The sequence below is a fragment of the Crocodylus siamensis genome, chromosome 10 (assembly GCF_052110815.1).
Source record: "Crocodylus siamensis isolate JL-2025a chromosome 10, ASM5211081v1, whole genome shotgun sequence".
Taxonomy (NCBI): domain Eukaryota; kingdom Metazoa; phylum Chordata; order Crocodylia; family Crocodylidae; genus Crocodylus; species Crocodylus siamensis.
The window spans coordinates 45536452-45561424 of record NC_143404.1 but is presented as its reverse complement, the minus strand read 5'-3'; the positions used below and the strand labels follow the sequence as shown (position 1 = coordinate 45561424).

The 24973-nt window shown below is 44.8% G+C and overlaps 1 protein-coding gene across 4 annotated transcripts in view; it reads right to left on the bottom strand.

Moving 5' to 3' along the window:
- TOX2 (TOX high mobility group box family member 2) overlaps positions 1-24973 on the bottom strand; it is a 384827-nt gene that overhangs the window by 12776 nt on the left and 347078 nt on the right. For all 4 annotated transcript variants that reach the window (XM_090020466.1, XM_090020462.1, XM_090020464.1 and 1 more), the window contains 3 exons: positions 21575-21655; positions 11284-11691; positions 8962-9092 (listed from right to left, as the gene is read on the bottom strand). In XM_090020466.1, coding sequence (XP_089876592.1) covers positions 8962-9092; positions 11284-11691; positions 21575-21655 — 620 coding nt within the window. The remainder of the gene's footprint in view (positions 1-8961; positions 9093-11283; positions 11692-21574; positions 21656-24973) is intronic.

Here is a 24973-nt window from a genome sequence, read left to right as displayed (position 1 = left end):
TTGACAGGGTTCAGAGGAGGGCCACCTGCTTGCTTGGAGGGCAACAGGGCAGGCCCTTTGAGGAGAGGCAGAGGGACCTGAACCTGTTCAGCCTCAGCAAGCAGAGGCTGAGGGGGGATTTGGTGGCTGCCTACAAACTCGTTAGGGGAGATCAGCAGCAAATAGGAAGGGTCCTATTCCCCCCAGCAGTACCTGGGGTGACGAGAAACAATTGCTAGAAGCTGCTGGAGAATAGGTTCAGGTTAGAGATTAGGAGGCACTATTTCACTGTCAGGGTGGCTAGGATCTGGAACCAGCTTCCTAGGGAAGTGGTCCTTGCTCCTACCTTGGGTAAATTCAAAAAGAGGTTGGATGAACACCTGTCTGGGTTTGTGTGATCCCAGTGTGTGCTCCAACCAGTGGCAGGGGGGTTGGACTAGATGATCTGTTCAGGTCCCTTCTGACCCCTAACTACTATGAAACTATGAAACCAAGGATAATAACCCTGAGATTTTTTTAGAGGCATTCAAGTGGATGGCCAGCCAGGCTTAGTGGCTAAAAGATGTCTGGGCACCAGAACTGGGGCTCTTGCTGATGGGTGAAGCACAGGCAGCCTATGGCAAGTTGTCCTTGAGGCCCAGAACTATGATAAGGTTAAAAGGGCTATCCTACATTGGCTAGAAGTGACAGAGGAGGTACACCAGCAGAGATTCCAAAAGCAAAAGGCAGAAGCTATGATCCCTCGTCAACTATCACAGACTCTCTGGGATGAGGCTCGGCGATGGCTAAAGCCAGAAGAAAGGGCTGCTGTGGAAGTGGTTGAGAGGGTGGTACTGGAGCAGTTCATCTGGGATCTGGAAGGGGGAATAAGGGCCTGGGTCCAGCAGCACCAGCCAGAGACAGTGCAGGAGGAAGAGCAGTTGACAGAAGACTTCTGGGCAGCCAGGAGGAAGCATGCCCCATCAAGGGGGGAGACAGACCCTGTACCTACAAGAGGGACCCCAGTTCCCTGAAAGCAGACAGAAACCCAAGAAGAGGGGTCCAGCCAAGGGATTAATGTTACATGTTTTTGGTGTCAGGGCATTATGTCCTAAGTTGTCCCTAAGGCCTCCTTCAGACATGGAGTAGAGAGAAGGAGGCAGTGAGGAGGCATGAACCTTTCCCAGCATGGAGTGGACTTGGGGACGCTGCCCCTAGAAGGCTGGGAAAGCTTACAGCAGGCAATATTGGCATTACGGTGGAGGCCTGGGTTGAGGGGCAGCAGGTGACTGTGTTGGTTGACACGGGATCTGCCCAGACAATAGTGAAGTGGGAGCTAGTGAAAAATGTAACATCTCGCATTGCAGACTGCTCTGAGCTATGGTGCCTGTATGGGCAACCATTAGTGTTTGAATAGGCCTGGATCCAACTTACTATCGGAGGCTGTAACCACCAAGTACTGGCATTCCTGGCTATACAGCTATCTTATCTGGTGCTTCTTGGGCAAGACTGGCCCTCACTCCAGGAGCTATTGGGCACGTTAGCTGAAAGACCCAAGCCTACTTCTAAGCCCAGTAGGGAAAGGCTACTGGGGGAATCCCCTGCTAAAGAAACCCGAAGTAGAGAAAGATACCCTAGAATGGAGGAGGATGACATTGGACCAGAGCTGGAATCAGGCCAGTTCACAGTTGAGCATACTCATGAGGATGGATTCAGCAACATGTATGAGGGAGGCCTGGCTAAGACTAAGGATGAGGTTGTTTGACCTGACCTAGCTCAAAGACTAAGGATGAGGTTGTTTGAGGTGAGACATGCTTTGTTCTACCATAATGATAAGGGGCAAGGGTTGGGGGCAGAAACTGCACAGCTATTAGGGTCAAAAAGGTACCAACAGGCCCCAATGCGAGTAGTGCATGAACTTCCCATGGGAGGACAGTTAGGGGAATATAAGACCTGTGAGCGGCTGGAGGATCACTTCTTTTGGCTGGGGGTTAGGCCAGTTTTGTCAGTCTTACCCAGAGTGCTAACTTTCCCACCCACAATGGCCACTGCGTGCACCCATGGTGGCTATTCCGCTCATGGAGGAACTATTTGAGAGGGCAGTGGTAGATATTGTTGGCCCATTGTCATGGAGCGCCTCTGAGTACCAATTTATTATGGTACTGGTTGACTATGCTGCCCGGTACCGAAAGGCAGTACCCCTGCAGTCAGCAAGTGCAGAAAAAGCAGCAGAAGAGCTGTTGCACATCATCACTGGGGTAGGCCTCCCCAAGGAGATTTTAACAGATCAAGGAAGCAATTTTATGGCCTGGGTTTTTAAAGAGAAATGTGACACCCTCTGGATTTGACACCTGAGAATGTCAGTTTACCATTCACAGGCTGATGGCTTTGTAGAGTGGTTTAACCACACTTTGAAGAGCATGCATAAAAATTTGCTGGGTGGGCAAGACATCCAAAGATGGGACAAGCTACTCAGGCCTTTAATGTTTGCATACCATGAAGCTCCACAACGTACCACAGAACAATAGGCAAAGTGCTGCTATGAGAAACAAAGCGCTGCTTGACCTGGTACTGGCAACAGCGACTTAATAATTGAAGGGAAATGACCTAATGATTGAAGAGAAGCTTCACCATCCACCTTAAAGCAGGCAAGTCAGTCAGCAAATCAGAAGTCCTTGACTTCAGGGAAGCTGATTTTGACAAACTCAGGAAGCTTGCTGACAAGGCCCTAAGGGACCATGACCCAAAGGGGAGAGGAGTTCAGGAAGATTGGTTGCTCCTCAACAGATCGATCCGGGAAGCTCAAGTAATGTCTATCCCGTCTTGGAGGAAAGGCAGCAAAAGTTCCTCTTCAGGGAACTAGTGGATCTCCTGGATCTAAAAAGAAAGACCTATAAAGGATGCAAGCCTGGATTCATCCCGAAGGAGGAGTACTCTTCACTGGTCCAGACCTATAGGGAGCGAACCAGGAAAGCCAAGGCTGTGAATGAACTCCAACTGACTACACATATCAAGGACAATAAAAAGTCATTTTTTAGATATGTGGGGAAACAGAGGAAAAGCACGGGTAACACTGGACCCCTGCGAAACCATATGGGTCAACTGACAACCGATGCCCAGGAAAAAGCCAACCTGCTTAATGGGTATTTTGTGTTGTTTCTTCACCAGCCCCAAGGGCTCAATATGGGATGGGATGGCCAGAGCGAGGGAGAACTGTTACCCTTCATCAATGTTGACCATGTGAAGGAACACCTTCAGAGGCTGGACACTTTCAAGTCAGCTGGCCCAGACAATTTACACCCCAGGGTAGTTAAGGAGCTGGCAAGCATCATAGCTCTTCCACTGGAATAGATCTTCAAGAACTTGTGGCACTCAGGTGAAGTGCCAGAAGACTGGAAGAAGACCAATGTGGTATCTATCTTCAAGAAAGGGAGAAAAGTAGATCTGGGGAACTACAGGCCCATCAGCCTGACCTCCATCCCCAGGAAGATGTTGGAAAAAATGATCAAAGAAACCATTCTTGACAAATTGGCTGAAGGCAACTTCCTGAGGGATAGCCAGCATGGGTTTGTTCCGGGTAGGTCTTTCCTGACCACTCTCATCTCCTTCTACAACCAGATGACATATCATCTAGACAAGGGAGAAGTGATTGATGTCCTATATCTTGACTTTAAAAAAGCTTTCAATCTAGTATCCCATGATTGTCTTATAGAAAAACTGGCCAACTGCAGCCTCGGCTGCATCACAGACTGCTGGCTGGGGAATTGGCTTCGAGGTCGGACCCAGACTGTGGTAGTTGATAGAAGTCAATCATCATGGTGTGCAGTGAGCAGTGGGGTCCCCCAAGGCTCTGTTCTTGGGCCTGTCCTTTTTGACATCTTCATTAATGATGTGGATACTGGTGTCAGGAGTGGACTGGCCAAGTTCGCTTATGACACCAAACTTTGGGGTAAAGTGCCCACACCCGAGGACAGGATGGTGATCCAGGCTGATCTTGACAAGCTGGGAAAATGGGCAGATGAAAACCTGATAGCCTTCAATGCTGAAAAATGCAAGGAACTTCACCTTGGAAAGAAACACCCACAGCATGCTTATAGGCTCGGCAGTGCTATGCTTGCTAGCACCATGGCTGAAAGGGACTTGGGGGTCACCACAAGATGAACATGAATCACCAATATGATGTTGCAGCCAGCAAAGTGAGAACTCTGGCTTGCATCCATAGATGCTTCTCTAGCAAATCCCAGGATGTCATCCTCCTGCTGTACTCAGCCTTGGTGAGGCTGCAGCTGGAGTACTGTATCCAATTCTGGGGTCCACAATTCAAAAAGGGTGTGGAGAAGCTTGAGAGAGTCCAGAGGAGATCCACGCGCATGATTAGAGGGCAGGAAAACAGGCCTTATGATGAGAGGCTGAAAGCTATGGGACTCTTCAGCCTGGAAAATCACAGGCTCAGGGTGGACCTGGTGGCTGCCTATAAGTATATAAGGAGTGTACATCAGGATCTGGGGGAATGCCTGTTCACCAGAGAGCCCCATGGGATAACAAGGTCAAATGGTCACAAACTTCTCCAAGACTGTTTCACGCTGGACATAAGGAAGAACCTCTTTACAGTCCGAGCCCCCCAAGGCCTGGAATAGACTGCTGCCGGAGATGGTGCAAGCACCTACTCTGGACTCCTTTACGAGTCAATTGGATGTTTATCTTGCTCGGATCCTGTGACCCCAGCTGACTTCCTGGCCCTGGGAAAGGGGGCTGGACTCTATGATCTTCCGAGCCGTAATATCTATGAATCTATTTCCCCCCCTTTGAGCTATAGTCACTGCCTGTGGGGGCTGTTTGACTTGGTTAAGGAAGGATGGAAAGGACAATAAGGTTCTGCCTGCAGTCCAATGGCCCATGTCTTACAGTTGAGGGAAAAATCGAAGGTGGCCTGGTCTATGGCCAAGGAAAACCTATGAATGGCCCAAAAACAATAGGCAGCCGGATATGACCTCAGGGCACGTGACAGGTGGTTTGATGAAGGTGACCGGGTGTTGGTTTTGTTGCTAGATGAGACATCTAAATTCCTGGCCTGGTGGCAAGCGCCATATGAAATAACCCACAGAGTTGGCCTGGTAGACTACGAGGTATGGCAGCCAGGCAGGTGGAAGACTGGTCAAATTTATCAGGTAAATCTGCTGAAAAGATGGGTTGATAGAGAAGCCCTCTTTATTGCCACAGGCCCACAGCAGCAGGAGTTAGACCAGATGTGGCTGAGAGAGGTGATCCAGAGACCATACAGCAGGGACAACAGTTAACTGCACTCCAGCAGTGGCAGTTAATGCAGTTAATGATGTCTTTCTTGGAGGTGTTCACAACTTGCCCAGGGAAGATCACCTTAATCGAACACCAGATACAGACACCACTAGCACAGCAGGTGGTCCAAGAAGGATGGCAAAGGATCCCGCAAAAACTTGGGCAGAGGTAGAGCAGATGCTAGCCGATGGGTTCATTAGAGAATCATAGAGTGAATGGCTCAATCCTACTGGCATGGTCCCCAAAAAGAATCAGACCATACACCTCTGCATTGATTTCCACAATGTTAATTATATGGCCTGATTTGATGTGTACCCTATGCCTTGGAGGACCTACTGGAGAAAATAGGGTGCAGGGAGCATGCTTCATATCCACTCTCAATCTGTCAAAAGGTTACTGGCAAATACCTATGGAAAAACACTTCCGGGAGAAAACTGCATTTGCCATCCCTTGGGTTTTATATGAATTCATGTGCATGTCCTTTGGGGTACATGGGGCAGCCATAATGTTCCAAAGACTGATGGATAAGGTGTTAGCTCCACACTAAGGCTATGCAATGGCCTATATAGATAATGTGGTAGTTTATTCACAGCCCTGGGAGGAATACCTAAGACACCATAAAGTTATACTCCAGGATCTACAGTCTGCGGGACTAATGGCCAATCCGAGGAAATGTGCCCTAGGGCAAAAAGAGACCCAGTACTTAGGAGTTTCCATAGGAGGAGGGCGAATTCAGCCACTGGCAGATAAGGTGCAAGCCCTACAGGAGTAACCCAAGGCAATGGACAAAAAAAAGAAAAATGCCCTTCTTGGGATTCGCCAGCTACTATCAGCGCCTGGTACCCAGGTTCTCATGACCGCGCCATTGTCAGAACTAACTAAGGATGCATCCCCAGGCAAGATCAGCTATACACCTGAGATGGAGCAGGCATTTCTCCAGCTCAGACCCTCTGTGTACCCTTGTGTAGCCCTAAGTGTACCCCACACACAGTACCTGGGTGCAACAAGTGTGCAGAAAAAGCTGGGGGTGGGGGTGGTGGTAAAACTGTTTCAGGACCAGGTTTGGGCAGGGGGGTAGCCCCTTTGAGAGGCCTTCTGTACAGATTCACAATGCCAATCCAGACTTGTGAAAGGGAGGCAGGTAGGGTCACTTTTGCAGACCTTTGAATGAAAAGATTTTCTGCCCTAACCAGCAGCGCCCCATGCTGCAAGCAACAAGTGCCCAGAAAAATGCAGGAGGCTTTGCATGGAAGGTGGGCAGCACTGCTTATTGAACTCCCCCCACCAAAAAAACCCCCAAAAGCCCATGGCTCCACCAAAAATTCCTCACAAAAAAGCAACCTGGCACAACCCAAGAAAATAAACCGACCAAAATATCAAATCTTGTCCTAAAATGCCACCTGGCAGTACAGTAGTACTGAAAGGGCAGGAAGGTAAAATTGTTCTGACATGCATTGTTGAGCTCATTTTACTAGTTATAGCATAATAAACCATTACATGGTAAATCACATCCACATTACTGAATTAGTCATCATAAACTAAGAAAGGAAAATTAAACCAGGAACATTTTTAGCGAGTAAATGCCGATTACGTGCACAATCACCCATAACGGCTTGGAAACTGCTCACCACTGCATTTTATTGCCAAAAGCAGTGGATTAACCAGTAGCAAGAGTGGCTTTACCACCACCACCTACTATCAATTTGGGGAACAAAGAGCCTTCCAGAGCTTTAGTTTCTTTTCCCCTTAGAGTTCAAATGTCACCAATTTGAACTTCTCATTGACATGTTGTCAATATCAGAGTTCTTAAGGTGTAATGGGAAAAAGCTTTCTCTAGTCTTGTATTATTTATGGGTCTCCTCCTGAGAGATGAGAAAAACCTGTAATGTCCTTCGCATGTGTGTATAATACATGCTGCCCTCTAGTGATTAGCCCTACAACAGAAATGGTAAGGGACCTACTATTACGACTACTACTGTTAACTTGAGTTCTTCTTTAGTTCTTTATCATATGCATAAATAATATGGTGATACCACAGCTCCTACTAAAGTCAAAGATCTCTGTGTAAGGCCCTGGAAATCTGAATCCCTATAAAACACAGAAGTTATCTAGGCAAAAGTAAAATCTGGTTTTTGGAAGGGTATGGGGCTACAAACCAGTAGGGCTGGGTAAAGCTTCAGTCCCTGATTCAATTCAGCAGAAATTCAGCCTGATTCAGTGGCCGAATCTCTGAATCCTAATCGAATCAGAGGACCCTTTAATCTCTCCAAATCGAATCGCAACGCTCTGAATCAATTTGGAGAGATTCGGAAAAATCCGGCAATTCGGACATAGACACAGCTTTAAATGTTTTTTCAACATACCTGTAGGTAGCTGGCAGCTCATGAATGCAGAAATGCTAGGGTACGTGGAGTGTCCCACAGAAGAATGGGGGTCTCCCCAGCACACTCAGAAGCAGACCCAGAAGTGGACAAGAAGCACTTCTGGTCCACTTCCGGGTCTGCCAGGGAGTGTGCTAGGGGGCCCCCCCATGCCCCCAGCTCAGTGACTGATGCCTCCTGGGTCTGGGTGGGGGGGGCACCTGGGGTCCCCCCATGGCTGATTGCCGAGCTGGGGGGCCAAAGGGGGGGCCCCCCAGCACGTTCCCCAGCAGACCCAGAAATGGACTGGAAGTACTTCCGGTCCCTTTCTGGGTTCACTGCTGAACATGTCGTGGGGGGGGACCCCTGTGCTCCTGTGGGATACTCCATCTGCCCCAGCATTGCAGCATTCATGAGCTGTGTGGGTACCTTAAGGTATGTAAAAAAAAAATTTAAAGCTGTGTCTGTGTTCTCTGAATCAGCATCACGTCTTCAGTTTTGGATTTGGTTGAATTGAATCAGGGACAGTGATCCAAATCAACGAATCAAATCAATGTCCCCAGTTTGGGCTGAATTGAATAGGGCCCACTTCACATACCCCTACAAACCAGCAATCCTCTGGTTACAGTAAGCAGCCCCCTTTGGTTGACCTGCACTTGTTGGAGATAGATGAAACTTGCTAACATGTGTTAACATGTCTCATGTTTCCAGTGCACAGGGCAGGGACACAGATGGCTGCTCTGTCCTGCTCTAGAAGCACACTTGCTATTATTGTTCATTTATTTGACAAATGAAAACAAAAATGTATACAGTGTGGAAAAAAACTCTGTATTTTCAAAGCATCTGCTTATGCTGCCTGGCTGACAACAGCCTGCACAGGAGGAACAGTTTTGCTGCTTCTTTTACCTAATTAGCAGTTTAAGTAGACTGTCATCAGGTACAAACTACCAGTACTCCAAAAATTCACACCAGCTAAGGACCTGTCCCTTTTGGAGTTTGTACATCAAAAATTCCTTTGCTTAGAGGAGATGAAAAATGCACTAGAAATTGTTTCCACATTTTCGGAATGAAAATCAGCTAAAGTTAAATAGAGTCAGTCCTCCATTGTATCATCCTTTTTAGTTCTAAGGCTCTAGTGATTGTCCAGGAGACAAGGCAGCTCACATTCCTGGAAGTTTACTAAATAAATATGGCATGATAATGTTATAAGCAACTGCATTTTTTTGGAACATGGTATTTTCATGTCTTTATCATTTTCCATTCTTTTACTTCATTTGTAACCTGGTGGATGTTTACAGTTCATATAGCTCCCTAAGTAAGGTAATAGCACCCTATTTTGTCTACTGACCTGCAGTGGTTAATTCCACACTCTCTGCTTGGGTAATCACTTTCCCAGTCACTATTTCCTGGGGGGTTTGATGCACCAGGTGATCGAGGTCTGACACTGTTTTGAAACTCAGGTGGAATGTGTGAAAAGTCCTGTGGGGGATAGGAACCAAGAAAAAAAAAAGAAGGAAAACAGGAATTACAAATATACAAAAAAGCAGAAGCAGCAGAGCTTTTGATTAACATTTGTTGTAATCAAGTTCAAATATGCTATCCAGAGAGCTGTAAAACAAATGGAGAGCAGAGCTCTTAAGCATTTGTATAGTATTGCTAGAATTCATGGAACTTAAGCACATGCTTAATACGTACTTAATATCTGAATAAGGACTGTAGCTGAACTGTTGTAGAATGTAGTACACAAAGTACCCAATACAGCCAAACTGCTTCACATCTCTCTTTCTCTCCCTTATTTTTAAAGAAGAGCTTTGGTAAATGGCTATAGAATATTAAAAGTACCAAAAGCCTTTGCTTCAGCATTCTGGCAATCAAAGCCATTTTTTCCACTTCAAGTACAGCTCTCTTTGCGGTAATGCATTAGCCCATCATAATGTACAGTAACAAGGTAAAGAAAATCTACACAAGCAATATTCTCTCCACCAGCTGTTACTGCCTCCAATTTATCACAGGCTGTGGGAAACCATATTATATGAAAAAGCATCATGCTACTGCTTGCATGTGTGACCTAATTAGCAACATACATTAACAGTGGAATCCAGGCACCTAATTGATTGAGAATGTAGTTTTCTCCAAATCATTCATTATGAAGTATTTTAGTATGCTATTTTTTTGCTAACAAAATATTTGTAATTAAGCTTCCAAATAATCTGTCTCCAACATTGACTAATATCTCCACTTTAAATAAACATGATGTGATCTCCTATAATATACACTATTGGATTTGAGTAAGTGCAAATGTCATATCAGCAGTCATTCTGATTTAGATATGACTATGCCATGCCAATATTATTGTTTTATCAGACTCTTAAAGTATGCCAGATTCTGGCTTCTGTTTCAGGATACAGCTGTGTTCGATGCAGCTTTTAATAGCTCAGGGATATATTTGCTACTTTGATCTTTTTCACATTGTATTTTTCCCACTGCTCTGTATGTTAAAGTAAACAGTTTACATTTCCACAAGGCTGGGCATGAACAGACTGAATCAATTAATAGATGAAAAGCTCTATTCATTAAACCCATTTAAGCAAATATATGATGCAAAAAATTGTTCAACCATTGGGTGACTAAAGCAGTCAGAGTATTTGGCAAATTCATTGCATTTCAGCTGTGAAATGTACAGCCTAAGTCCTTTACTATGAATAGTTCACCTGACTTATCTCATGCTGGCATAATCTGAGAACTCAAGAAGTTAGAGATGGAAAAGTTCTGTAGATCACCCTGCCCATAAAGAAATTCCTTCTTCAGAGCATGGGAAGTGCTTTACTCCATTGATCAAAAAGCCCATTTCCCCTCCCATTTTAATTCCCTTCCTATCAAATTTGAAAGAGAACCCCCTTGTCTGAAACCCATGACCAACTCCTCTGCACGTGGGCCAGCTGGCTGAGGCTGGGCGTTGCGAAGAACAGTCTGTTCATCTTAGAGTAAGCAGTCTTTAAATAAGGAATGACTCTTCATATGAAATTTTTCATGGCTAAAGCCATTCACAATAGGTCACAGAGTTGTTGCCTCAAATACCAAGATTAGCACAGTCATGTCGTGGAAAATCATAGGTGGTAACGGGCTCCAGGGGGACCAAGAGAAACTTAAACCAAGTGCGTAGGTTCTGATACATGGAACCACAGGTGACTGGCAGGGGGGCACGTTCCCTACCCTAAGATTGGCATAGAAGTACAGGCAGTGCTGGATTTAGGCACAAGCTAAGAAATCTGCAGCTTAGGGCCTCACATTATGAGGGGTATCTAAGCCAACCCCCAGACTGGAAGTGACCGTGGACATGTAGAGCCAGGTGGAGAGGACGCAGCTCCTCCTGCAGTGCCTGCAGCAGCTGCATTTGAGGTTTGGGCCCACCCTCCTGCCTGGGGGGTGGAGGTAGCTTTACCTGTGTTCTGGCCAGAAATTCTGGCTGCAGGACTCTGTGTGGTGGTCCACAGTTTGCCAGGCTGGCCTCTTCTGATCACATGGGGCTTCTGGCCCACCCCCAGGCTCACCCACAAATTGTGCCCCCCCCCACACCAGATGCAGGAGGCACCCGTCACCCCTGCATGGAACATCTAGTATTGAAACTATGCTCCTTTTCAAACCAGTTCTCAGGACCCAGAGTACTTACCTGCTGCCCTGGAGGTGAAGAGCTCATTGGGGGCTGTACCTGTAGTGCCATGGAAGGAGACAAGATGGATTGCTGTGGGACCTGCTGCATGTTGAGTGATTGATTGAGGATGGAGCTCTGTGGGTGATGCAAAGACAGTTGCTGATGGAGAGGAGGACTGATCTGGAAAGAAGGAGGTGGCGAGGCACTGATGCTAGGCAACATGGGTTTGGAACTAAGGGTTCTGGAGAGGCTGGGATGAGGATGTCCACGGTAACTCTGAAGATCTGATGGGGACAGGAATGAGCCTAAACCAGGATAAGGTGATGAGGCCTGAGGTGGCATAGTATACATGGGCTGTTTTGGTGGTATCATTTTGGAAGGTTGATTGGTTTGGGCACTTTTCGTCTCACCCTGATCGGCAGAGCTCTGTGAGAAAATGGAAGAAATGTCAAATGAAAAAAAATGTTCCTTAAATGATGAACATGTTATCCACCTCTACTCATATCCCCAACCCTCTCAATCACACTGAAGATGATGCTTATCAGAGGAAGGAAAGATACAATTATTTAAATAAGGAAAGGCTGCACTGCTCTCCTTATATGCCTCTTCACCCCTGAAATGTTCCAGCAAAGTCCTTTTATTTCCCAGATTCCTTTTCTTTCATTTTACATTATTTCTCACACAATATAGCCTACTCCTTCCCATGCACAGACTGGCATCCTTACCCACTGCTTTCAACAGGTCACTAATAGTTTGTTTTTCTGTTTCATACCCCTTGTTGTAACTTTTTATTCCTCATGTTGGGTACATATGCAAAGGCAACATCTTTTCCTGTCAAAACAGTAGACCTAGTCAGCTTATGTGTGTACACTGCCTATGTCCTGTTATGCAAAAGCAGTACTACTACAGTATCCAAAGAAGGGAAAAATACAGCCCAGTAACTCAATACTGGCTTCAACACAGCCTGGAGCACAACTAAGGCATTGAACAACTCAGAAACTGCTGCTTGGCTGCAGTTTGTTTTTAAGCTCAGAGAAATGTATGATTAGAATCACTTTCTTTTCCAGTAAAAAAAATAAATAAGATTGTAAAATTTTGCTTCTTTAATCTTGTGCATTCCCCAAATCCTGATAGGGTTTTATAATGCACAATACAATAACATCCTCAACTCTGGGAAAAAGGAATAACCAGGATATTCTCAGGCTTAAACAACCAGGATTGTTCATGTTGAGGGCTCTATAATGGAATGGCTGGTCTTTTTCCTCCTGCAATGAGGGCGCACTCCCTATTCTTATTTTTATTCCCAACAGCACTACTGTACAAAGAACTGTTTTTTGGAGAGACTGACAATAAGAAAAAAATTCTTCTCCCCTCTTATATTTTCACAAAACCTCTCTGCAAAGGCATCAAAGTAGTAACAGCAGTAGATTTGGTTCCCTTGTGAAGAGCAGTGATTCTTTTCTATTCTTTTCATCCTTCTTTTCCCACATTCATTTCCTGTTCCTGAGACATATCCTTTTCCCCTCATTCCTGCTGCCCCAGGCTTTATGCCTGGCTACAGAAACTCTGTACTGGAGATGGATAAAACTCTGTGGGGATATTTCCAGTGAGTATTTCTGCATATACACAGTGGCTCCATCAGTGATGAATTCGGAGTGCCAGGTGAGAAGACTGATGGTGTTCATTAAAGAAGAATGTACTCAAAGGGACTAAGCACCCATCTCTCCCCTACTGTCTTCTCATATCTGCTTCTGTATTTCTCAGATTCAAGTAACACAACCACAACACTGGCACCTCATACCTCAGACACAGAAATGAAGCAGCACCTCCAAATTCTGTCTTTACCCCAGAAAACACTCTGTTCTAAGCAAACCTTGCTGGTGATCAAGTGTCTTCATTTGTTAGGTTGGTTAGTTCACTACATATTATCATTTCAATGCAAGATCCTTGGAGTTTCTCTAGATGTTTTAGAGAGGGACTCTTAAGCTAGGTAGAACTTTTAACTACATCAGACTTCAAACAGCCCCTTATGTCCATTCACGTTCGTTTCATCCTTTTTTGGCTGCTCTTACCTGGCTTGCCTACTATTGAAAGCTACTGTGCAGATGGTGCCAAGGATTAAGACTCTGCTGTAGGACCAAGGAGAAGAAGTTGGGCTGGGAGGAAAAAAACCCTTACACATACATGTACACACACAAAAATATGCATGCAGGATTTTCCACCATGCATTGAAGTTTTGCTATCGACCCCAAAGGATGGATGATCAAACCCATAAACACATGCATACAGACCTGCACATGTGCATGTACTCAGGAACTGCAGACATTCTAGGGATGGTTTTAAAAGTCTGGTAGTCTTGTGTGAGATAAAATAGTCATTTTATCTCACATCAACATGCAACAGGGCAGGAGTGACTAGGACTCAGTGAAGGAATGCAGCTCAGCATCTTAGGATCAGGTACACAAAGTTTCAAAAAAACTACTGATGACTAGCACAGTTGGATGGGTCTTGTTAGTATTGATGAGGGTATAAATGAGTTTGAACTGTATCTTTGGGAGAGCAGAAACCAGAGTGGAAAAGAGAAGGTCATGTAGGGAATTACTAGCAACAGCTATGTTGGGGAGAAAGCTAAGATCAAGTTTACATTTTGTTATTATCTGAAATACCAATAAAGCTTCTCCCCTAGCTGGAAGTTAAGATGGAGCTATTCATTGTGTATATTCTATATGGAGCATTCTGCCAATGCTCCATGCATCCTGGCAATGTAAGAAAATGGAATAAATGTGTCCTCACTGCCAATGCTCCTGGTAGTACTCTATGCTCACAAGAACACTGCAAGTTCTGAGTATACTCGATGATCTATTGAGGTCCCTTCTGACCCTAACATCTATGAATCTATGTATCTAACTGCAAATAGTTTTTGTCAGTCCAATATGCAGGTTTCTGAGGCAGATGCTTGCAAAAGGAAATCTCTTTGCCTATAAATGCTTTCATATCCAAGTTTATTTAAATATGAAAGTCACCCATTGAAACTCTATCTTGAAAAATAAAATAACCTCACAACAGTGATTATTGCTTCTTTGCTGTATGCAGAGTTGCTGCAGCACTACATTATAGGTGGCATGAACAGAATACCAATATCAAAATATCCAGCCAAGCTAGTACTAAATACATTCAGCGCAGTTAAGAATCTTTTAAAACACTTAAAACACATGAAAGGGGCTTAGATTACTTCCTTTTTGACCTTTTTGCCACAGCTCTTAATCTTCAAAGTGTGGCTGAATTAGGCAAGGCTCCTCAGTTCTCAGTCCACAGCATGAAGCACATGTTTACTTCAGCTGTAATTAAATCCAATTTCAAGTGATATGGGTTTATTTGTAAAATTAAAGATTGAACTGCATAACTAGCAGTTGGCATCACTGAAGTCTCAGTTTGACACAGCATCATGCAAGTGGCTGTCAGACCCTTACAAGTTTTATAGGTTCCCAGGGCTTTGCTAATATCAGTTCTCAAAAGAAAGCTAATATTTTCTGTGGTGACACCCTTTCTGAGGGAAGAGGAGATTGCTAAACATACTTCCATTGCCATACACTGGCCAATTTATTTGGTTTGGTGTGTACAAGCATAGGCAGATTAATGCATGGGCTAGTGGGGCCCAGGCTTAGGGGCCCCTGCCAATTGCTTGCTCCTCATCAGCAAGGAAGCAAAAGCCATGGTTTTAAACTTGGAAACCATTTTTGTTTCCCTGCTGTCAGCAGCAAGCAGCAGGGCTGCGGGGCCCCCCAGCCAATCAGCAGTGGGGAGACAAAAATGGCACCAAGTTTGAAACCACAGCTCCTGCTTCCCTGCTGATGATACATGGTGGGGAGCAGTGGGGAGTGCTCAAGACTGACCCTTCCTGGCAGCATTGGGGGTGCAGTGCTAGACATACCCTTGTGATATGGATGGCAGAGGTGGAGGGGAGAATGGGAGAGAGAGAAAGGAGATTGAAAACTGGTACTTCTTAATTTAGATATTCCTTCTGCAATTTTGAAGTGAGTTGGGCTTCTCCCTGGCTGATTGATATTAAAGGGAAACACTTATTGGTGATCTGTCTCTGTGCTTCCGATTTCTTTGCAAAAGTTGATACAAATGCTTAGGGTGTTTGGATCTCATTGGCTGAAGCCATGTGCAGTAGCTGAATAATGTCAGCTGGCCATATATCTGAACTGTCATGTCTATAGAGCTGTCTGAGAGGCATTTGTGACATTAGCTTACAAGGGCCATGGGCACATAGATCTGCCTTTGCTTCTTCTGGAATATCAGAAAGAGTAGAGATATACAGAGAAGGAGAATGAACACCCTGTGAGGACAGGCAGTCCCTGTTGGCAATGAACTAGCAACGAAATAAATATAAAGGTGGAATTCCAGCAATAAAACCTGGGTGTTTACCTGACAACTTTTCCATCAGTCCTTATCTCTTGTTTCTCCTCACTAGGTTTCCTTTCCCAACCTGCTTTCAAGTTTTGCCCTTATCTTCCTCAGCTGAGTGGTACTTGTCCCTAAGTAGTCCTCGTAACCTCTGCCTTTTGGTTAGAACCTGTTGGTTGGTTCCTTTTCTCTCCCCACTGCCACAATGTCTTTTGTCCTTTGTTCTTATTAATTATTATCATTTTTTTTGTATCATTGTAGCACCTAGGAGCCACACACCATTGCGCAAAAAGAAAAATGTTCTTTACCCATGTCCCTAGCCAACATTCTGAATGTCCCACGGAGTCACAGAAAGTTTGTCTGTTAAATCCCTACTGTGCATTTGACTTAGGTCATCACTCAGCTCAAAGTACATCAGAAGGCACAGTGCACTTCTAGGAACACTTTGGAGTCTATGTGACTTGGTCACAGCTGACTTGGAACCAATACCTCAGGGCCTTCTTTATTCCTTACCCCCTACTTTCTGCTCCAGAAGATGTTGGGGGAATGAAAAGGTGTGATAGTGAGAGGAACTGCTGGAATCACTCCCTCCCCCCATCCCTCTCCCTTCTGGGAAAGGACTAAGGGTCCAAACCAGGGTACCAGCTTGGCCACCTAAAGTGGGGGGAATGATCTGGCAAGGCTGCAGGCCCTACAAGCTGGCAGGTGTCCTTGGGCAGGCACCAAGGAGAGGGGAAGGGCAAGGCAGGGAATGGGGCGGGGGGGGAGTTAGGTGTGTTTGTTGTGGGGAGGGGGTGACAGCCACAGCCCTTCTGTAGAAGAAGGGGTGCATGGTTGGATCTTCCCTAAGATTAAAGCAGGGTGGTGGGAGTTGGTGTGTGGTAAGTGACAGGGGTAGAAAAAGATTTCTTGTATTTGGGTGTAAGTGACATCTAGGATGTGTGGTTGAGACTAGCAACAGGGTTTGCTTGTGCAGGGGCTTGGGCAGGGAAGTGGCTGTTGTGGGGAGGGAGGAAGTTGGAGTTCTGAGGTTTTTTGTTTATTGTAAGATGCTCTGAGCCCTTTAAATAGGGTGGGATATAAATCTAAAAATAAATAAAATTAATGTATATGATGATAAAGAAGGCAGGGGCACTCAAGCAGCAGCAGCAGCAGCAGAGCTTGGAACTGGAGGTACGTATTTCCTGTAACTTCACTGCAACTCAGTCTTATTCTTCCACAATGAAAACTGAAATATGTGCTCATATGCTGATGCTGATAGCTGCTTATTGGTCTCCATCCTTATTCCCCTGTAGTGGTTTCCTTCTTAGGTCTCTGCTCTACAGCATGGCTTGTTTTGCTTTTACTCTGACTATTGCCATGTGTTGTTTACTCAGCTCTCAGCTGTTATGACAATAGTTAGGTTTTTATTTATTTACTGTTTGGGATATTTCACTTTCTCATTCCCTACTAATCCACACATATTTCTCATAGCCTTTGTGTTTCACCTGGCTTGGGGAAACAGCACATTTTGCCTTTCCTTGAACACACTGCAGATTCCTATGTCAGTCTAAACTGCTGACTTATCCCTGAGAAAACACCCGTAAATCCAAACCCTTCATACATCTATTGGAAGGAAGAACAAACAGAAAGGAAGTTGGGAGGTCAGATCAGCAGGCTCACTGACAATTCCCAATACAATGATGGTCCACATGAGCCTGGTGGTACCTGTCTGTAACACCCCCTGCCTGACCCAGCACTTGTCAGTGGGACAGCAGGGCACAAGAGAACCTGTGATATTTGTAAGGTAGTACTGACTGTGTTATCTATGTATTTATATTGTTGCCACATTCCATATTATCCAATGATCTGGCAATTGCTGGGTTTTCATTTTCTGCACTAGTGCCCCCATTTAGAGGTTCTTCAACAGCCATCATCTCAAACTGTGCCCAGAATTCTCTGCAAATCCTGGACCATATCAAAAGAAAAGAAGGAAGGCACCTGGGTGTGTTTTGTAGGGCTGTGTGAAAAGGGAAGTATTCAATTAGGATTTGGATTTGGCATATTGAGAGGACATTGATTTGATTCGGAGATTCAGATCACTGTCTTGAATAGAGTTGGCTGAATCTTCTTTGGAAGATTCGGCGCTGATTCAGAGAGATTCGGTGATTCTGATTGGCCAGGGAGAGGCAGGCACAATCGGGCAGCTGCAGGCTCTCGTCTCCCTGGGTGCCTGCCTCTCCCTGGGTGGGGGGAGCCACGGGAGAAGTCCTGCCCAATCCCATCCCCCACCTGGCTGGCCCCAGTCTAGTCCCAGCATTTAAAAAAAAAAAAAAAAGCTCCACACTCACTGGATGCAGGAGCAGCAATTGGGGCCTCTGGACACTCATGGCACAGTCCCCCTGTGCAGCGCAGAGCAGTGGAAATCGCCCTCCCTGCTTGGCACCCATGCAGCAGCTGTCACTGTACAGTGTGGCTTGGCAGGCCGAGGTGGCTGAGGCTGAGCAGTGCCAGGCTCTGGCTGACAGGTAGAGCCACCCCAGCTCCCAGGCAGTGTGCAGTGCCCTGCCAAGAACCATGGGGCAGCTGCAGCATGGGTGCCAAACAGTGAGGGCAATCCCTGCTGCCCCTCACTGACCCACGCTGCATTGGGGGGGGGGTTCTGCCATGAGTGCCCGGAGGCCCCAATCACCACTGCCAAAACTGGTGAGTGTGTGGTTTTTTACCTTTTTTTTTTAAAATGTGCTGGGAGGCTGGGCCAAGCAAGGGATGTGGCCAAGCAAGACAGCCATGGACGATTCTTCTGCAGCTCCTCCAGCTGTGTCTGCCTCTGCCCTGGCAGAGGGAGCCATAGGGGGGCAGGGCACAATGGCATAGCATGCTCTGGGTGGCAGCAGGACATAGCCCCCTCTCCCAGAACTGCTGCACCCACATCAGTGCTGGAAGCAGGGGCTCTCCCCTGCTGCCACTTTCCAGGCAGCGTGGGGAGTGTGGGATGCAGGCGCATTAGTGCTGGGATTGGGGGCTCTTCCTGCTGCCACTTGCCTCCTTCTGCCTGGAATGAACTGTGCCTGCATCCTGCCCCCAGCTGGACAAGAGGCAGCAGGGAAGAGCTCCCGCTCCCAGCGCTTCCCCACCCGCATCCCACACCCCTCTGCCCAAGTAATGTGCCCCACCACCCCAGCTGGGCAGCTTGTCCCAGGCCCAGCCCCAGCCCCAGCCCCTTCCTCCCCTACGCCCCTTCCCTTCCCACTCCACCCACCACAACACACTTACCAGCTGGACGCAGCTGTGTCAGCTGCCTGCTTAGTCTATGGCTCTATCTCCAAGTGGCCAAATCTTTTCTGAATCGATTTAGATGCTTCAAATTGATTCAGAACTTTTAATTGGTCTTCCAATTCATTTTGGATTCAGAGATTCAATCCCCGAATTGGGCCAAATCGCCTCTGAACTGAATCAGCTACCAAAGCTTTGCACAGCCCTAGTGCTTTGTGACATGTTGGACTGCCAAACACAAGTTGTGCCCTAGTCCAGATAGACAGCCCCCTACAGTGCCATATCTCAAAGGGATGTCAGGAATTTTTGGGCACTTCTGAGCCAGAAAAGAGATACCAGGTCAAGACTCCCTTCAACAACGTGTCATATCATCCCCAGAGCATGAGCTATAGTGAGAACCTAGGTTACCAGGAGGCAAACTCCTGCCTAATGGAGATGAGATGGGAAAAGGGATGTCAGGGAATGGAGACAAAAAGATGAGGAAGGCTGTGGAATGTCAGGTGGTGAGCAAAGAAATGCTGGGTGTTTAGAAGGATTGAGGAAAGAGGGATATAGGAGAAAGGTAAGGAGAAATGCGACCCATTTTGCAGACTACAGAGGAGAGTCACCAGAGATCTCCTCTGCTAAAGGAACAAACATAAACAACACATAACAAGACAATGATGAATCCCAGGAGGGATCCACCCAGCAGGCTATCTATTCTGAACTGGGCTAAGAAACACAAAAGCAGATACTGGCCTGAGTCCAACCTGAACTCAGTTTGAATCTGTTTGGGGTAGATGCAGGAAGTGCTGCTGAAAAGAGTGGGGGAGGGGTGGGTCCATCAATGAACAGAAAGGATTTGTTTTTTCTTCCACCTAGTCAGGTATTCCTTACTGTCCAATTCTGCATTCACTGACAACAGTGTGACTTCAAAGTACAAACTGATAAGCAACTGCTGTGACTGTACATTTATAGTGGTGTAGGTGGAGCCAGATCAGTGTGACACTTCTGTGCCTGCTGGGCTCAACCAGGTTTCCTTCATGGCTCAGTGAATTTGATAGCTAGAAGGCACAGCTCTGGAATAAGGTACATCTACTTATAGAGCTTTGAGCCCCTTCTGAGGGCCATAAGTATCACCCCTGCAGTGCTCACTGGCCTTCCTGGCTCAAGAACTAGCAGAAGGACTCTGAGATGTAAGAAAGCAGCTACTGGAGGGCAGTCATAGTCATCAGGCACCGGCTCTCTTCCTCACTGGCAGAGATATATTACTCCCCACCGGTGATATGGCACCTGCCAATGAAGATGCATGGTGAATGGCAGGCTCTTCAGTGAAAAGCCAGGAGTGGAAAGTGGAGAATACGCATATCTCCATAGGGATGGGTAGAAGGTTTGTAGATGACTTCCTTCTTCCTTCTCAGGAAATGAATCCTAACAGATGGATATTTCTTCCTCTTACTATTGATGGCAAATATTGAGTACCTGATCAGTGGTAGTGGGGGATTATACAAGTATGTCTGGGAGAATGCAGCATCCATGTTAGATTCCAGGAGACACTAACAGTTGAGATGGGGGACCCTGGGCTTGGGATGGGAAGGGTTATTTATATTCTGCACAGTTCCATGGGGGCTTTTCTATAATCTAGGGAGAGGCCTACAAATTTCTTTCTTGGAATACATATGAAACCACTGTTGGGAACTTGGAAGGGACCTAACTGTCAAAGATTTATAGAAGCACTGGCCCAGATCTTCTGCTGGTATAAAACTATGGGTGGTGTTACACCAGTTCACACCAGGTGTGAATTTCACCCACTGGCCTTGAACAGACATTCACATCTAGCAAATTTTCCCCAGTCTGGGGAGCAAGCAGAGAGCTTTGAGAGTTGCTCCAGTACTCTTCTGGACTAGTCTGGGAAGGGACTAGAGCTCCAGTGCCCTCTTGGACCACTCCCCACTCAAGATCACACTGGGAGGGAGTGTACATTCATTCATTCATTCTTATGAGAGAGTTTCTTGTGCAACACAGATCTTCCAGGTTGATACCTGGAAGATCTTTCTTCTGGAGGGGGTATATTTCCCCCAGGAGAAACTAAGTGAACATCTGTACTATTGTAATTTTTTTTTACCAGGAGAGCAGTGATTCTCCCAGAAGAAACAAATGCCTGTACATGGCCAGTTCCTGGGTATCATGTCAGCATATTGCTGGGATACTAAGTGGAAGCAGAATGCAAATAATTTGAGCATTGATAACATAGTGCAGACAATTTAGTTTCACTGTGATTTCATGGAGGTATCAAGATAAAATGGAAACCTATCTAAACTTGCATATGAAATTTTGCAGTCAGTGTGGTTAAAAAAAGCAATCCAGCTGCAGGAAATATCACAGAAGCCTGGCCTTCAAACATTTCAATGTGCCAGAATAAACAAGATTTTATTTCGATGTGTTAAGGAAAAAAAACTGGCTGCATTGTGTATGCTCAAGCTGTGCCTGTGGATCATTTCATTTAGCTTCTACAGAAGGTAGTTAACATTGATATTAGTTTTGATAGCACGGTTACAGTGTATTTCTTATAAACTTGCTCCTCCCCAGAGATTTCCATGAGTTGCAACTAATTTATCATTGCCACATCCATAGAGACTCATGTATAAAGCACATTGTCTGTTACCTTGGAAACCAAACTGGCCCTGTAGGCTGCCAGAGCCTTTAGATACTCCTTCTTCGCTGCTTCTGTTTTCCTCTTATATGCCTGAAAGAACCAAACAATGAATAATAATTAATAAACCAAATAGGGTGCTGTTTTACTTTGCTACATTTTACCCACTGTATATACCATCCACACCTCCACGCAGCCACATTTTTTGTTACAACAAGTAGAGACAAGGCTTAAAATATGTTACCAAATTTGGGAAGAAGAGAAATTTGCCCACTTGGATGGCCTCATATTTCAGGGAAGTTAGGATCTGGATTTGAAGCCTTCCTGTGTCTACCTAGATATATATGCAGCACCATGACAGCTGAGAGTGTGGCTAGCTGGGTTGAAAAGACAGCTTCTTTCTCAAGTAACGTGGAAGTTGAGACAGTTCTATTGTCCTGGTATTTGCCAGAAAGGAACAGCTCTATCAATAGAGTGAATCTACTAAAAAAATATAATCCCAACAGGATTCCAAATTCCCTCACTGCCCAGTCAGAGAGCTTCTCTTTCAGAGAAAGAAGCACACTCTGATTCCTAGTCATAAGTGCTTTCAAGCTGCAACAATGTAAATGAATGAGATTTTGGTCGATCCCATGAAACACATGGGAAAACCTTTCACGGAAAAAACGCATCTAGGAGGAAGCAGATTCTGCACTTAAGATGTGAAATCAGTGAAATCCCTCCATACTGATATATCTGATGTGAATGAGAACACAATCTGAGCCTGTTATTTTAAAAAGTAAATATATCATGAACCAAGTACCTCTAGATCATGTGACTGGCTTAAATTTGTAACACACTAAATCCTGAATTTCAGGGGGTTTTGTCTCCTAGTTTTGAAGCCATTAGAATTCACATTTTCAAGTTTTCCTGTGGAATGTTGGGAGATATAAACTTTTCCTTGCCACATACAAGTTGAGATTTTTCATGATCTCACAATTCCAGAAACTGGGTTTAAAGTAAAACACTGAAAAACAAGTAAGCAAGAAAGCAAACTTGGAAAAGTGGCACCAAAAACAGCTGGATAAGATAGGATAATTCCCTGATGGAACAGAAAGCTCTTAAATCAGAACAGATTGAAATGATCAATTGAGAAAAAATACTTTAAAGTGAAGAGAAGTTCACACGGAGAAGGAGAGTATTGAAATTTAAATACCTGCCAACCCTTCCCCCACACCATCAAAACCCCAAGGTCTCATCAAATCAAATCAAATAATTTCAATTAGAACTTATTTGCTTACATTTATCTCTGCTCAGAAAAACAAAACAAAACACTCACTGCTTTACAATAAATATCCTGAAGTCCAGTGAGGATTTTCAGTTATTTTCTGCAGTGTATTTAGATGCGTTAGAGTCAAATCATACATTAGAGTCAAATCATGCAACTGAAGAAGAGTTCAATGTTGAACTCTGCTGCGTGCATGCCCAAGGGAGCAAAGAAATACAAGAATTCCCTTGTATACCTCTGTTTGGGCTACCAGCATCACCAATGAGCTGCTACTCATTGGGCACATCTGTGCAAGATGGTTATTGCACAGTAGACTAATTAGCTGTGCAGTAAATGTCTCAGCATCTACAAGTGTGCCCCTATTAGGCTCGAGTAAGCTACAGCAGCAAGAGAGTACTTGTAAGTACTTGCAAAAAATTCTGCAGCAGCACACATGTAGATGCTGCCCTGGCTGGCTGGGGCACAAGGGTGCTTCAGTGCAGGGGTTGCCTGCTGGTGATAAAATACAATACACTTCTTCTAACGACATACCATAATATGTCATAAAATAATTGTTGGCATTTTTAAACATTTGTATTTGATTTTATTTTTAAAGACTTTAAGGGCAGCTACTATTAAGGACTAATTGATTTGTCTAATCTTTTTTCCTCTTAAATGAATGTATTTCTTCTGTGTGTTGTAATGAACAAAAATAACATTGTGACATAGAATTCTTAAAATACTAATTTCCAAAACAAAATTTTTCCCAAATTCTGTTTAACTAGAAATTTTGAAAATATTGTATTTATTCAGATTCAGAATGAAATCATATTTCAAACTGCTAACATTTTCCCAAGACAGGAATTTCAAGGTTCGACCAGTTATATTTATAGCAGATATACTTCAGCATTAAATCTGATGCCTGAATGACAATAAAATATCCATTCGCATGTACCTAGTCAGTATAATAATGATCATGTCTGGAAAATTATGTCTTATAAACATGTTCATTTTTTTTCTTATGCAGTGGCAAAATACCTGGAGCAGGATTTACTTGTATTGTGTATGATGCAATAAAAATACTCACAGCTCAAATAATATTTGGAATGTATTCACTTACAATGGATAGTATTGTCTTCTGCACACACAAAAATGCATCAATGCAGTAATCCCAAGAATGAGGGGGGGATGAATTTAGAGTGTTTAACTTAGAAAACAAACAAACAAATAACTAATAAATTATGTGATCACAGCAGACACTCAGCTTGTGTGTTATGCCCCTTTCCCCCCATGCTTCAGCTGCCTTTGTCTTTCTTAATATGAGCAATGAGAGGCAGGAACTGTGCCTTCCTCTGTCTTTGGAAAGTTCCTGTGTATTGTGGTTGATACAGCAATCTATTAAATGGTAATTGAGCACAGAGTCCTCATATTAAGGAGCAGTAATAATAGAAGAGAGCTTTGTTACAGGTTAATGGTCTCCTGCTGTTGAGCTAAATCTGTGATCATATTCTAGGCTGACATTGCAAAGCAACACTTGGGCATCAAATACATGCTGCAATATAGAAGGTACCATCCACTTAGTAAAACCTCAAGGTTGCCATCCCTAAACAGAAAATCTGCTTTGAGGCAAAATGTGGAACCAACCTCTAGACAACCAATTCCTCCTGCTTCTGAACTTTTTGAAACACATACTAGGGTAACACTCCAAACAGTAATTTCCTGGAAAAAGATGCACTTTTGACAGCTAATCATCCTGTTCCTAAAGGTGGCATCTTAGAAGAATTGCCATTGATATCCTATGTTCTTAATGTTAAATTTAATTGAAACTGAAGTGCATCAAACTCTTAAGGAAACATAAGGCAGTAAGGGAAAAAAACAGCTCCGTGAGACTGCAGCAGTCACAGAACATTATATTCAGAGAGCCTTTCCCTGTGTCTGAAAAATCCTCCTCTAAGACTTTTGCACAAACCAGCTATGTGGCTCACTTCTTACATCTGGGAGGAAGAGAGACTTCTTGGTGAGTGTTGCTGGGAAGCTGCTGTCAAGACTACTCTACTAGAACCATTAGGGCTGAATAAATTAAAGGAAAGTTACGGTGGAAACCCTCCAGCAGAAAATTATCTAAGGTAGCTTCCAAAGAGTTGTGTTTGACTCCAAGGCAAAAT